The following is a 15410-nucleotide window of genomic DNA, read 5'->3' as shown; positions in this document are numbered from 1 at the left end:
ACAAACGTGATAGCTGAAAACTCTGCAGCTGAGACGGTAATTACAATAATTAATGTTCAGGATGTTGATTCAGGGGACAATGGTAAAGTTCAGTGTTCTGTTAATGAAAATATTCCCTTTTCTCTTAAATCCACAAATAATAATTTCTTCAGTTTAGTCACTGATGGTGATTTAGATCGCGAGAGAGAGTCTGAGTATGACATCAGTGTGACGTGTGCTGATGAGGGCGTGCCCTCTCTCTCCAGCAGCGTCACTCTCTCCTTACAGATATCAGATGTGAATGATAACGCGCCTGTCTTTGAGCAGAGCTCATATCAGGCCTCTGTTCAGGAAAACAACACACCTGGTCTTTCCATATTCACAGTCAGAGCCAGAGACGCAGATTTTAACCAGAACGCCCGTGTGTCCTACATACTGGAGGACTCGTCGGTTAACGGAGTGCCCGTGTCCTCGTTAGTGTCCGTTAGTGCTGATAGTGGAGTCATACATGCAGTGCGATCTTTCGATTACGAGCAGATCAAAGAGTTCCAGTTCCGCGTAAAAGCGCAGGACGGAGGCTCTCCTCCTCTCAGCAGCAACGCGAGCGTCAAAATCCTGATTCAGGACCAGAATGACAACGCGCCTCAGGTTCTGTATCCGGTCCAGTCAGGCGCTTCTGTGGTGGCTGAAATAGTGCCTCGTTCGGCAGATGTGGGTTATCTGGTGACTAAAGTGGTGGCTGTTGATGTGGACTCTGGACAGAACGCCTGGCTCTCCTATAAACTGCACAAAGCCACAGACAGGGCGCTGTTTGAAGTGGGCGCACAGAATGGAGAAATCAGAACTGTCCGGCAAGTGACAGATAAAGATGCTGTCAAACAAAGACTCACTGTTGTAGTGGAGGACAACGGGCAGCCCTCTCGATCAGCTACAGTCAATGTTAACGTGGCGGTGGCGGACAGCTTCCCTGAGGTGCTCTCGGAGTTCACCGACTTTACGCACGACAAGGAATACAACGACAACCTGACTTTCTATCTCGTCTTGGCCTTGGCTGTAGTGTCGTTTCTCTTTATCGTGTCCGTCATCGCCATACTGTCAGTCAAATGCTACAGATGGAGACGCGAGCGGATGTTTTATAAATCTGGAGCGAATCTTCCGGTTATTCCGTATTATCCGCCTCTTTACGCAGATGTAGGAGGCACAGGAACTTTACAGCACGTGTACAATTATGAGGTTTGCAGAACCACTGACTCCAGAAAGAGTGATGTGAAATACGGCAGACCTTGCAGTGAGAGCATCATTAGTCTGGACACCAGTGGGACACAGACACTCACGCATGCGCAAAGAGGAAAACTGGTCAGTGGAGATTTTGATGATCAGGTGAGGCTTTCTTATTAACAATATGTGTTGTAACCGTTTATAAGGACTGAATCCATTCAAATTATTCGTGCCTTTATGGAATATTTTCTGTTTGCACAAGAAAAAAGACTAGTTGTTGTAATTTGTCTTTTTATATTGTGGTGGCGTATGGTATTTTTATTTAATTTGTTTATATTTATTTGTCCTGTGGTAATATTAGCAAGATCTTTGAGCTATTTTTTCCGCTGTATTGCGTTATTCAGATTTATCGAAATTTCAGAGGGAGTGACTAACGTCCTTCTCAATTACTGTTACACACTTGCGTAAAACAACCAATATAAACGCGTAAATTTAAAGGCCTACAATACAAAACTGCATCATTTTAAAATATGGGAATATTTTTTTCTACTTTGAGCATCCTCTATCCTCTTTGAACACATTTTAGTTTTAAAATCTTCAGAGAAGATTGAACTCAAGTCATCGTAACTGACCATGGTGCTGAAATGTTTTACATTTCGTGTCTTGTTTCTTCTCCTATTTTAGGTCTTTAGTAATTTAAAATCATTCAAATAAGTTGTCTTCATATTAAAAAATATTTAGGTCGACCGTTTTCACGTATTTTTAATCTCTGTTAATTAAATATTTATCATTTTCTCTTCAATTCCGTTTAGAAAGTTGCATCTAAACTTGTAATATTTAATTATTTTCATTTTATTTTGCTTTTGGCTTGTTTTTTTTACACATTTAATTTAAATAATTCTTCAATTTCTTGTTGAAAGATTGCATTTTAATTAACTTTAAAAACGGCTATAATTGAGTCATGATTTAAGGGGAGATCATTTTAAAACACGTGTTATACAGTGAATATACTGTATGTTTTAGTCATTTTGTAGTTCTTCAGAATGAACTCAAAGTGCCGCTGTTGGTCAATATGTCAGTGTAGAGAGCAGATCTGCTGCAGTTCCACCCCCATCATCTCCATATTATTAGAGAGAGACAGAAGCTGAGAGCACAGTGTGAGGAGGAGAGAGAAGACAAAACACGGAGATACGCTATTCATTATCATTCTCTTGGATTTACAGAATTTTGTTGTTCTTTCTACTTTGGATATACACATGATTCCCTTCACATTCTAGGATCAAATTATTTGTCTTCTGCTTGAATCTTCATTCTCGGGTTTTCTGCAAAATGTCGGACAGAACAATGGCGCGGCAAGTACTGCTGTTTATTTGGTTTCTCTCTCTCAGTTCAGCTCTCGGGCAGGTCAGTTACTCCATTCCTGAGGAAATGGCCAAAGGCTCTTTAGTCGGGAACATAGCGCAGGATTTGGGTTTAGATTTAAAGAGGCTGAAATCGGGGAAAGCGCGGATTTATACAGGAGACAGCGCTGAATACATCGAGCTGAATAAAGAAAGAGGAGTCCTCCTTATCAAAGAGAGAATAGACCGAGAGGCGCTGTGCGGACAGACAACGCCTTGCGCGCTGCATTTGCAGATCATACTCGAAAATCCCATGGAGTTTTATAGTGTTAATATTGAGGTTGTTGACATGAATGACAATGCACCGTTTTTTGAAAAAAGTGAGATGATTTTTAGGATTAGTGAAACTGCATCACTTGGTACAAAATTCACGATAGAGCCTGCTAATGATTTTGACGTTGGAAATAATGGTATTCATACTTACTCACTGAAACCAACAGATAATTTTTCTTTAAAATACAACATTCTTCCAGGAGGAGACCATCAAATCGAAATGACGTTACAAAAGCCTCTAGATCGTGAGAAGCAGGAGCATTTGTCCTTAACATTAACGGCTATTGACGGAGGAGATCCTCCAATGTCTGGAAATATCCAGATTAATATTATTGTATTAGATGCGAACGATAACGCTCCTGTTTTCTCTCAGACAGTTTATAAAACTGCAGTAACTGAAAATTCACCAAAAGGCACAATAGTTACTACAGTGAGCGCGTCAGATCTTGATCAGGGAGTAAATGGTGAAATAACTTACTCTATTAGAAACACTATTGATAAAGTCCGAGACATATTTGAAATAAGCGAGACTGATGGTAAAGTCAGATTGATCGGTCTAGTTGATTATGAACAAGCTCGAAACTTTGAGATACGCGTACAAGCAAGTGATCATGGAGGCTTTACTGATTCTTGTAAAATAATAGTTGATGTTATTGATGTAAATGATAATAAACCGGTGATTAATATCATGTCCAAAACAAACGTGATAGCTGAAAATTCTCCGTCTGAAACCGTGGTTACAATGATAAATGTCCAGGATGCTGACTCAGGGGAAAATGGGAAAGTTCAGTGTTCTGTTAATGAAAATATTCCCTTTTCTCTTAAATCCACAAATAATAATTTCTTCAGTTTAGTCACTGATGGTGATTTAGATCGCGAGAGAGAGTCTGAGTATGACATCAGTGTGACGTGTGCTGATGAGGGCGTGCCCTCTCTCTCCAGCAGCGTCACTCTCTCCTTACAGATATCAGATGTGAATGATAACGCGCCTGTCTTTGAGCAGAGCTCATATCAGGCCTCTGTTCAGGAAAACAACACACCTGGTCTTTCCATATTCACAGTCAGAGCCAGAGACGCAGATTTTAACCAGAACGCCCGTGTGTCCTACATACTGGAGGACTCGTCGGTTAACGGAGTGCCCGTGTCCTCGTTAGTGTCCGTTAGTGCTGATAGTGGAGTCATACATGCAGTGCGATCTTTCGATTACGAGCAGATCAAAGAGTTTCAGTTCCGCGTAAAAGCGCAGGACGGAGGCTCTCCTCCTCTCAGCAGCAACGCGAGCGTCAAAATCCTGATTCAGGACCAGAATGACAACGCGCCTCAGGTTCTGTATCCGGTCCAGTCAGGCGCTTCTGTGGTGGCTGAAATAGTGCCTCGTTCGGCAGATGTGGGTTATCTGGTGACTAAAGTGGTGGCTGTTGATGTGGACTCTGGACAGAACGCCTGGCTCTCCTATAAACTGCACAAAGCCACAGACAGGGCGCTGTTTGAAGTGGGCGCACAGAATGGAGAAATCAGAACTGTCCGGCAAGTGACAGATAAAGATGCTGTCAAACAAAGACTCACTGTTGTAGTGGAGGACAACGGGCAGCCCTCTCGATCAGCTACAGTCAATGTTAACGTGGCGGTGGCGGACAGCTTCCCTGAGGTGCTCTCGGAGTTCACCGACTTTACGCACGACAAGGAATACAACGACAACCTGACTTTCTATCTCGTCTTGGCCTTGGCTGTAGTGTCGTTTCTCTTTATCGTGTCCATCATCGCCATACTGTCAGTCAAATGCTACAGATGGAGACGCGAGCGGATGTTTTATAAGTCTGGAGCGAATCTTCCGGTTATTCCGTATTATCCGCCTCTTTACGCAGATGTAGGAGGCACAGGAACTTTACAGCACGTGTACAATTATGAGGTTTGCAGAACCACTGACTCCAGAAAGAGTGATGTGAAATACGGCAGACCTTGCAGTGAGAGCATCATTAGTCTGGACACCAGTGGAACACAGACACTCACGCATGCGCAAAGGGGAAACCTGGTCAGTGGAGATTTTGATGATCAGGTGAGAATTGTTTAATGACTTTTGCGGAGCTTTTAATGCATTTTTTCCTCAAGAATTTAAATGTAGTTTGAATTGTTGACACGTTCACTAATTGAGGCTGCATTAGTACTTGTTTTTTATTTGATTATCTTGTAGAAAACTGCAATTGTTTAATGATAAATTTTAGATTTTGGAATTTAACTTGGGTGGTTCATTCTGCTGCGCGACCCCTAATAAATCAGGGACTGAAAGCCGAAGGAAAAAGAGTGATTTGGTGGACTTTTAGGTCTGTATAGGCTATTCGGTAGCTATTTTCTGAAAATAAATGTGTCTATTTTTGTGAATTAAACGAGTCTTAAATACTGAAATAGAAAAAAGTCTAATATTTTTCTGCATCAGACTGATATCTTGATTTCTCCTTTATCATTATTTATTTATTTATTTATTTATTTATTTATTATTTATTATTATTAGTAGTAGTAGTATTCGTATTATTATTTTTTTATTTATTTATGTATTTATTTATTTGTTTATTTATTATTTATTTTTTTTATTATTTATTATTATTATTATTATTATTATTTATTTTTGTTTTTTTTTTTTGCAGTTGAAGTCTCGTAGTTTATTCTACTGAAATATATGCTAAAGATTTTGTTTCCACCTTAACTTCATTTTCATTTGTTTCGCCATGTAGTGAGCAGTTATAGCCATTGTTTGCTTCGCTGACCGTGGTCCTGAAATAAGGTTATGGCAGTCATTACCCTTATATTTTTTCTCAGGTCTTTAAATATGCGATATTTGTTAGAGTTTTCTCATTTTAATGATCTGTCCCCTTTTTAAAACTAAACTATACACAATTGTATATATTAATCGACCATTGTTGCTTGGACTATTGCATTTTGGCAAATATTTGTTTGTCTGATATGTGCTCATTTTGGGCCTGATCAATCTTGTTATCCCGAAATAAATAACTTTATTTAATCATTCATTCAAGTTTTACTCAAATTTCTGGTATATGTTTATTTTTTTTTATGTGCTGTTGTTGTTGTTTTATTTTTATTTTATAGTTCTGCACATTTAGTACACTGCTTTCCGAGATGTGTATGATACTGAGGTAAAAGTTTATTAATTTGGTAGTTTCTGTAGTTCTTCAGAATGAACTCATAGTGCCGCTGTTGGTCAATATGTCAGTGTAGAGAGCAGATCTGCTGCAGTTCCACCCCCATCATCTCCATATTATTAGAGAGAGACAGAAGCTGAGAGCACAGTGTGAGGAGGAGAGAGCAGACAAAACACGGAGATACTCTATTCATTATCATTCTCTTGGATTTACAGAATTTTCTTCTTTTCACTTTGGATATTCACATGATTCCCTTCAGTTTCTTGGATCAAATTATTTGTCTTCTGCTTTAATCTTCGTTCTCTGGTCTCCCGCAAAATGTCGGACAGAACAATGGCGCGGCAAGTACTGCTGTTTATTTGGTTTCTCTCTCTCAGCTCAGCTCTCGGGCAGGTCAGTTACTCCATTCCTGAGGAAATGGCCAAAGGCTCTTTAGTCGGGAACATAGCGCAGGATTTGGGTTTAGATTTAAAGAGGCTGAAATCGGGAAAAGCGCGGATTTATACAGGAGACAGCGCTGAATACATCGAGCTGAATAAAGAAAGAGGAGTCCTCCTTATCAAAGAGAGAATAGACCGAGAGGCGCTGTGCGGACAGACAACGCCTTGCGCGCTGCATTTGCAGATCATACTCGAAAATCCAATTGAGTTTTTTACAGTTACAATTGAAATAACAGATATTAATGACAACACTCCTGGTTTTGAGAAGGATAGAATCGTTTTTAAAATTAGTGAATCTGCTATTTTAGGCTCTAAATTTATGTTGGAGCCTGCTGTAGATCTCGACGTGGGAATTAATGGTCTTCAGAGCTATATGCTGAAACAAACAGATAATTTTGGTCTTAAATTTAAAAATCAAGCAGGAGACGGAAAACATGTGGAAATGATTCTGCAAAAACCTTTAGATCGTGAAAAACAGAATGAAATCAAATTAGTCCTCACAGCTGTTGATGGAGGAGATCCTCAGTTATCTGGAAGTATAGATATTCACATCACTGTGTTAGACGCAAACGACAACGCGCCTGTTTTCATGCAGTCCGTTTATAAAGCAACTGTGACAGAAAATGCGCCAAAAGACACAATTGTGTCCACAGTGAGCGCAACTGACGCCGACGAGGGTATAAATAGTAAAATAGAGTATTCCATCGCCAACAGGCAAGATAATGTCCGACAGCTGTTTGATATAAATAAAGATAATGGCCAAGTCAGAGTTGTCGGCATAATAGACTTTGAAAAAGCGCGTAATTACGAAATAAGCGTTCAAGCCAGTGATCATGTTGGTTTTACTGATTCATGTAAAGTAATAGTCGATGTTATTGATGTCAATGATAATAAACCGGTGATAAATATTATGTCCAAAACAAACGTGATAGCTGAAAATTCCGCTTCTGACACTGTGGTTACAATAATTAACGTTCAGGATGTTGATTCGGGAGATAATGGGAAAGTTCAGTGTTCTGTTAATGAAAATATTCCCTTTTCCCTTAAATCCACAAATACTAATTTCTTCAGTTTAGTCACTGATGGTGATTTAGATCGCGAGAGAGAGTCTGAGTATAACATCAGTGTGACGTGTGCTGATGGGGGCGTGCCCTCTCTCTCCAGCAGCGTCACTCTCTCCTTACAGATATCAGATGTGAATGATAACGCGCCTGTCTTTGAGCAGAGCTCATATCAGGCCTCTGTTCAGGAAAACAACACACCTGGTCTTTCCATATTCACAGTCAGAGCCAGAGACGCAGATTTTAACCAGAACGCCCGTGTGTCCTACATACTGGAGGACTCGTCGGTTAACGGAGTGCCCGTCTCCTCGTTAGTGTCCGTTAGTGCTGATAGTGGAGTCATACATGCAGTGCGATCTTTCGATTACGAGCAGATCAAAGAGTTCCAGTTCCGCGTAAAAGCGCAGGACGGAGGCTCTCCTCCTCTCAGCAGCAACGCGAGCGTCAAAATCCTGATTCAGGACCAGAATGACAACGCGCCTCAGGTTCTGTATCCGGTCCAGTCAGGCGCTTCTGTGGTGGCTGAAATAGTGCCTCGTTCGGCAGATGTGGGTTATCTGGTGACTAAAGTGGTGGCTGTTGATGTGGACTCTGGACAGAACGCCTGGCTCTCCTATAAACTGCACAAAGCTACAGACAGGGCGCTGTTTGAAGTGGGCGCACAGAATGGAGAAATCAGAACTGTCCGGCAAGTGACAGATAAAGATGCTGTCAAACAAAGACTCACTGTTGTAGTGGAGGACAACGGGCAGCCCTCTCGATCAGCTACAGTCAATGTTAACGTGGCGGTGGCGGACAGCTTCCCTGAGGTGCTCTCGGAGTTCACCGACTTTACGCACGACAAGGAATACAACGACAACCTGACTTTCTATCTCGTCTTGGCCTTGGCTGTAGTGTCGTTTCTCTTTATCGTGTCCGTCATCGCCATACTGTCAGTCAAATGCTACAGATGGAGACGCGAGCGGATGTTTTATAAGTCTGGAGCGAATCTTCCAGTTATTCCGTATTATCCGCCTCTTTACGCAGATGTAGGAGGCACAGGAACTTTACAGCACGTGTACAATTATGAGGTTTGCAGAACCACTGACTCCAGAAAGAGTGATGTGAAATACGGCAGAGCTTGCAGTGAGAGCATCATTAGTCTGGACACCAGTGGGACACAGACACTCACGCATGCGCAAAGAGGAAAACTGGTCTGTGGAGATTTTGATGATCAGGTGAGGCTTTCTTATTAACAATATGTGTTGTAACCGTTTATAGGGACTGAATCCATTCAAATTAATCGTGCCTTTATGGAATATTTTCTGTTTGCACAAGAAAAAAAGACTATTTGTTGTAATTTGTCTTTTTATATTGTGGTGGCGTGTGGCATTTTTATTTAATTTGTTTATATTTATTTGTCCTGTGGTATTATCACCGAGACCTTTGTGGTATTTTTTCCGCTGTAACGCGTTATGCAGTTTTATCGAAATTTCAGGAGTGACTAACGTCCTTCTCAATTACTGTTATACACTTGCGTAAAACAACCAATATAAACGCGTAAATTAAAAGGCATACAATACAAAACTGCATCATTTTAAAATATGGGAATATTTTTTTTCTACTTTGAGCATCCTCTATCCTCTTTGAACACATTTTAGTTTTAAAATCTTCAGAGAAGATTGAACTCAAGTCACCGTAACTGACCATGGTGCTGAAATGTTTTACATTTCGTGTCTTGTTTCTTCTCCTATTTTAGGTCTTTAGTAATTTAAAATCATTCAAATAAGTTGTCTTCATATTAAAAAATATTTAGGTCGACCGTTTTCACGTATGTTTAATCTCTGTTAATTAAATATTTATCCTTTTCTCTTCAATTCCGTTTAGAAAGTTGCATCTAAACTTGTAATATTTAATTATTTTCATTTTATTTTGCTTTTGGCTTGTTTGTTTTTAACACATTTAATTTAAATAATTCCTCCATTCTTGTTGTAAGATTGCATTTTAATTAACTTTAAACACGGCTATAATTGAGTCATGATTTAAGGGGAGATCATTTTAAAACACGTGTTATACTCTGAATATTGTGTATGTTTTAGTCATTTTGTAGTTCTTCAGAATGAACTCAAAGTGCCGCTGTTGGTCAATATGTCAGTGTAGAGAGCAGATCTGCTGCAGTTCCACCCCCATCATCTCCATATTATTAGAGAGAGACAGAAGCTGAGAGCACAGTGTGAGGAGGAGAGAGAAGACAAAACACGGAGATACTCTATTCATTATCATTCTCTTGGATTTACAGAATTTTTTTGTTCTTTCTATTTTGGATTTATACATGATTCCCTTCAAGTTCTAGGATCGATTTTTTTTCCTTCTGCTTGAATCTTCGTTCTCTGGTCTTCTGCAAAATGTCGGACAGAACAATGGCGCGGCAAGTACTGCTGTTTATTTGGTTTCTCTCTCTCAGTTCAGCTCTCGGGCAGGTCAGTTACTCCATTCCTGAGGAAATGGCCAAAGGCTCTTTAGTCGGGAACATAGCGCAGGATTTGGGTTTAGATTTAAAGAGGCTGAAATCGGGGAAAGCGCGGATTTATACAGGAGACAGCGCTGAATACATCGAGCTGAATAAAGAAAGAGGAGTCCTCCTTATCAAAGAGAGAATAGACCGAGAGGCGCTGTGCGGACAGACAACGCCTTGCGCGCTGCATTTTCAGATCATTCTCGAAAATCCCATGCAATTGTATCGCGTTACGGTTGAGGTAACAGATATAAATGACAATGCGCCGATTTTTAGTAAGAGCGAGATGAGATTTGAAATAAACGAATTATCTTCATCAGGAGCCCGATTTTTGCTAGAAAGAGCTATTGATCATGACGTCGGTCAAAATGGTTTACAGAGTTATTCTTTAGAACCGACGGATAATTTTGTTTTAAAATATCAGAATCTCCCCGATGGAAACAAAGCCGTCGAAATGGTTCTTCAAACCCCCTTAGACAGAGAGAAACACGATCATATATCCCTAATTTTAACAGCCTTTGACGGAGGTGATCCTCGAATGTCAGGTACAATGAAAATTCATGTTTCAGTTTTAGATGCTAATGATAATGCCCCTGTGTGTTCACAATCTGTATACAAAACCAGTATAGCAGAGAACTCTCCAAAAGGCACAGTTTTAACGACAGTGAGTGCTTCTGATGCGGATCAGGGATCCAACAGTAGAATAACTTTCTCAATTTCAAGTACGGCAGACAAAGCGGCAGATATTTTTGAAATAGACTCTGAATTGGGTGTTGTAAAGCTCACTGGGGGCATAGATTATGAAATGAGTAAGTATTATCAAATTGATGTTCAAGCACGAGATGACGGCGGGCATACAGATTCGTGTAAAATAATTGTCGACGTCATTGACATAAACGATAACAACCCTTCTATAAATATTATTTCGAAATCAAACCAAATACCAGAGGATGCAAAATCTGGCACTGTACTTGCTATATTAAACATCCAAGACGTGGACTCAAATGAAAGTGGCAAGGTTGATTGTCACTTAAATATAAACTTACCATTTATCATTCAGTCTTCTTCGGATGGGTTTTATAGTTTGGTCACTGATGGTGATTTAGATCGCGAGAGAGAGTCTGAGTATAACATCAGTGTGACATGTGCTGATGAGGGCGTGCCCTCTCTCTCCAGCAGCGTCACTCTCTCCTTACAGATATCAGATGTGAATGATAACGCGCCTGTCTTTGAGCAGAGCTCATATCAGGCCTCTGTTCAGGAAAACAACACACCTGGTCTTTCCATATTCACAGTCAGAGCCAGAGACGCAGATTTTAACCAGAACGCCCGTGTGTCCTACATACTGGAGGACTCGTCGGTTAACGGAGTGCCCGTCTCCTCGTTAGTGTCCGTTACTGCTGATAGTGGAGTCATACATGCAGTGCGATCTTTCGATTACGAGCAGATCAAAGAGTTCCAGTTCCGCGTAAAAGCGCAGGACGGAGGCTCTCCTCCTCTCAGCAGCAACGCGAGCGTCAAAATCCTGATTCAGGACCAGAATGACAACGCGCCTCAGGTTCTGTATCCGGTCCAGTCAGGCGCTTCTGTGGTGGCTGAAATAGTGCCTCGTTCGGCAGATGTGGGTTATCTGGTGACTAAAGTGGTGGCTGTTGATGTGGACTCTGGACAGAACGCCTGGCTCTCCTATAAACTGCACAAAGCCACAGACAGGGCGCTGTTTGAAGTGGGCGCACAGAATGGAGAAATCAGAACTGTCCGGCAAGTGACAGATAAAGATGCTGTCAAACAAAGACTCACTGTTGTAGTGGAGGACAACGGGCAGCCCTCTCGATCAGCTACAGTCAATGTTAACGTGGCGGTGGCGGACAGCTTCCCTGAGGTGCTCTCGGAGTTCACCGACTTTACACACGACAAGGAATACAACGACAACCTGACTTTCTATCTCGTCTTGGCCTTGGCTGTAGTGTCGTTTCTCTTTATCGTGTCCATCATCGCCATACTGTCAGTCAAATGCTACAGATGGAGACGCGAGCGGATGTTTTATAAGTCTGGAGCGAATCTCCCGGTTATTCCGTATTATCCGCCTCTTTACGCAGATGTAGGAGGCACAGGAACTTTACAGCACGTGTACAATTATGAGGTTTGCAGAACCACTGACTCCAGAAAGAGTGATGTGAAATACGGCAGAGCTTGCAGTGAGAGCATCATTAGTCTGGACACCAGTGGAACACAGACACTCACGCATGCGCAAAGGGGAAAACTGAACTTTGATGATTGTGGGGATCAGGTGAGAAAATATTTATAGGTACACTTTAAAAAAATCTTTGAGTTATTTATGTAAACCAATGTTTGGGTTACGTATTTGTTGCTTTGTTGGGTTAGTTTAACCTGTATTAGGTTATTTATTAATAACCCAACCAGTTGGGTTAAATATTTGGTGCTTTGTGTGGTTATTTTTAACCTTTATTAGGTTATTTATACAGTAACTCAACCAGTTAGTTAACAATTTTGAATTTCAACAGTTAAATGATTTAACTGACTCAGAGCAGCTGTATTAAAATGCGTACTTAATGTTGTTTTTGCGTTATAAAATTTATTTAAACTCTAACGCAATACTATTGTTTTTTTTTATCAAATTACTTCTCCGTGTCGTGTGTTTTTTTAATATCCGTTTCACCAGCACTCTTAACTATTGATGATACAAACGCACGCTTTATAGCCGATTTAGATTAAATGGATTGAACGCTTTCTCTTCCTCCCGTGCTGTTCTCTGCGCCTTTCTGTTTATTTATTTATTTAGCCTATTTTTATTTTTTTTTTGGAAATGATACACATATGTTGGAGATATTTATTTATTTACACAGCCATAGTTATAAAATAGTAGTAATAGTAGCCTAATAGTAAAAATAATACCAGAATGGAAGAAAATAACATTTAATCAAAATAACGCAATGCACTAGGTTAAAATAACCCATAATTGGAAAGGTGCTATAATAACTTATAGTTGGGTTACGTTTTGGGGTATTTTTTTTATTCTATTTTATTTATTTATTTATTATTTATTTATTTATTTATTTATTTATTTATTTATTTATTTATTTATTTATTTATTCATTTATTTATTTTGCGCTGTTGTAATACTATAGTAGTACTATTAGTTTGAACAAGTAAAAAACCATGAGTGTGTATTTCGTTACTCTAATTGGTTATTTTTGATTAAACAGTTTTTTTTACAATTTCACTGATTTCTTTTCTGATCTGAGTCTTCGCTGCACTTCTACTTTTTTATAACTTATGAAAAAATGAGGTGAATCATTTTCTCTTTAATGTTTTATTTATTGTTATAGTTTGATAAACGGTATAGTGTTCTGTATTTTGTAGTTACGTTGCTTAAGCTTTTTTCTCTGTACAGCCGTACAGTACTATGTTAACTGAGTACAGTGGTATCATTTAAATTGTGACCCTGGAGCACAGTTTAGTTTTGCTATGAAAACAACATATAAATTGTCATTGCAACATTTTTCCTTGCATATATTTTCTCTGATTTTCCTTAGATTAGTTTTTGTTGTCAGCAGTACAGATTCTCTGACCATGGTCCTGAAATGGGTTACATGGTCATTTACCTCATGTTCGCTACATCTTCAAGCATGAGACGATGTTTTTGCGTTTTTCAACAGCCTAATGACCTGTTCTCCTGTTTAAAGTGAAACTAGAACCTGTTTTCGTAGTTATGACATTGTTTTCAAATAAATTATTGTATTTTATATAGGTATTTTTGTCTGATCAAATATGGTCTTATCAAAACGTGAGCAAACGTGGCATTCATTTTTATTATTTTACTTAAATCCTCATCCATACAGACTCATACAGTCTTTTTTATATATAGGCATCTGTATTGCTGTTGGCGTATTTTGATTATGCATTTTTAAAGTTCATTACATTGCTTTTTTACCTATGTCTTAAATTGCGATACAAATATATTAATTTTACATGGTATGTAGTTCTTCAGAATGAACTCATAGTGCCGCTGTTGGTCAATATGTCAGTGTAGAGAGCAGATCTGCTGCAGTTCCACCCCCATCATCTCCATATTATTAGAGAGAGACAGAAGCTGAGAGCACAGTGTGAGGAGGAGAGAGAAGACAAAACACGGAGATACTCTATTCATTATCATTCTCTCGGATTTACAGATTTTTCTTCTTTTCACTTTGGATATTCACATGACTCCCTTCAGTTTCTAGGATCAAATTATTTGTCTTCTGCTTGAATCTTCGTTCTCTGGTCTTCTGCAAAATGTCGGACAGAACAATGGCGCGGCAAGTATTGCTGTTTATTTGGTTTCTCTCTCTCAGCTCAGCTCTCGGGCAGGTCAGTTACTCCATTCCTGAGGAAATGGCCAAAGGCTCTTTAGTCGGGAACATAGCGCAGGATTTGGGTTTAGATTTAAAGAGGCTGAAATCGGGGAAAGCGCGGATTTATACAGGAGACAGCGCTGAATACATCGAGCTGAATAAAGAAAGAGGAGTCCTCCTTATCAAAGAGAGAATAGACCGAGAGGCGCTGTGCGGACAGACAACGCCTTGCGCGCTGCATTTGCAGATCATACTCGAAAATCCCATGGAGTTTTATTCGGTTACAGTCGAAGTTACAGATGTAAATGATCATTCACCTTCTTTTAAAATGACTGAGATGTTATTCAGAATTAGTGAGTCAGCTGTAACTGGAGCAGTATTTGATTTAGAGAGAGCGATAGATTTAGACGTCGGAGTAAACGGCCTGCAGACATATACATTAAAGCCCACTGATCATTTTTCACTAAAATTACAAAGTCAGGCAGATGGAGGTAAACTCATAGAAATGATTCTTCTGAAACCCCTTGATCGCGAAAAACAAGAGCATTTGTCTCTGGTTCTGACAGCGATAGATGGAGGAGATCCACAGCTGTCTGGTACTGCACAGATCCATATTACTGTGCTGGATGTGAACGATAATGCGCCTGTTTTTACACAGAAAATTTACAAAGCCAGCATTAAAGAGAATGCTCCTAAAGGCACAATTGTAACGACAGTAAGTGCATCTGACCTAGATGAAGGCTTAAATAGCAAAATAAGGTTTTCAATCAAAAATACACTCGACGACTTATTGAAATTGTTTGAAATTAATGAAACAAACGGTGAGGTGAGAGTGATCGGCAATGTAGATTACGAGAAAGCTCGCTATTATCAAATTCATGTACAAGCGAGTGATGACGGGGGTCTGACTGATTCTTGCAAAATCGATGTGGATGTGATTGATATGAATGACAATAGACCCCTCATTAACATAATGTCTAAATTAACTACCATAACTGAAAACTCTAGTTATGGCACAGTTGTAACAATGATAAA

General features: G+C 39.7%; 12 protein-coding genes across 12 annotated transcripts in view; all 12 read left to right on the top strand.

Annotated features, from left to right (window-relative positions):
* Positions 1-15410, top strand: part of pcdh2g1 (protocadherin 2 gamma 1) — a 223953-nt gene that overhangs the window by 113541 nt on the left and 95002 nt on the right.
* Positions 1-15410, top strand: part of pcdh2g2 (protocadherin 2 gamma 2) — a 219546-nt gene that overhangs the window by 109134 nt on the left and 95002 nt on the right.
* Positions 1-15410, top strand: part of pcdh2g5 (protocadherin 2 gamma 5) — a 203515-nt gene that overhangs the window by 93103 nt on the left and 95002 nt on the right.
* pcdh2g6 (protocadherin 2 gamma 6) overlaps positions 1-15410 on the top strand; it is a 199722-nt gene that overhangs the window by 89310 nt on the left and 95002 nt on the right.
* Positions 1-15410, top strand: part of pcdh2g7 (protocadherin 2 gamma 7) — a 190495-nt gene that overhangs the window by 80083 nt on the left and 95002 nt on the right.
* Positions 1-15410, top strand: part of pcdh2g8 (protocadherin 2 gamma 8) — a 180008-nt gene that overhangs the window by 69596 nt on the left and 95002 nt on the right.
* The window catches only part of pcdh2g9 (protocadherin 2 gamma 9), a 175249-nt gene that overhangs the window by 64837 nt on the left and 95002 nt on the right, over positions 1-15410 (top strand).
* The window catches only part of pcdh2g12 (protocadherin 2 gamma 12), a 157436-nt gene that overhangs the window by 47024 nt on the left and 95002 nt on the right, over positions 1-15410 (top strand).
* pcdh2g13 (protocadherin 2 gamma 13) overlaps positions 1-15410 on the top strand; it is a 153332-nt gene that overhangs the window by 42920 nt on the left and 95002 nt on the right.
* pcdh2g16 (protocadherin 2 gamma 16) overlaps positions 1-15410 on the top strand; it is a 125467-nt gene that overhangs the window by 15055 nt on the left and 95002 nt on the right.
* pcdh2g17 (protocadherin 2 gamma 17) overlaps positions 1-15410 on the top strand; it is a 122392-nt gene that overhangs the window by 11980 nt on the left and 95002 nt on the right.
* LOC141377656 (protocadherin beta-16-like) lies at positions 9734-12438 on the top strand. The gene has a single exon (XM_073922455.1). The coding sequence runs from the start codon at positions 9911-9913 to the stop codon at positions 12326-12328; it is 2418 nt and encodes an 805-aa protein (XP_073778556.1). The 5' UTR covers positions 9734-9910; the 3' UTR covers positions 12329-12438.

This window comes from Danio rerio, chromosome 14 (assembly GCF_049306965.1).
Source record: "Danio rerio strain Tuebingen ecotype United States chromosome 14, GRCz12tu, whole genome shotgun sequence".
Taxonomy (NCBI): domain Eukaryota; kingdom Metazoa; phylum Chordata; class Actinopteri; order Cypriniformes; family Danionidae; genus Danio; species Danio rerio.
The sequence above is the reverse complement of the archived record's forward strand: the minus strand, read 5'-3'. Positions and strand labels throughout refer to the sequence as shown.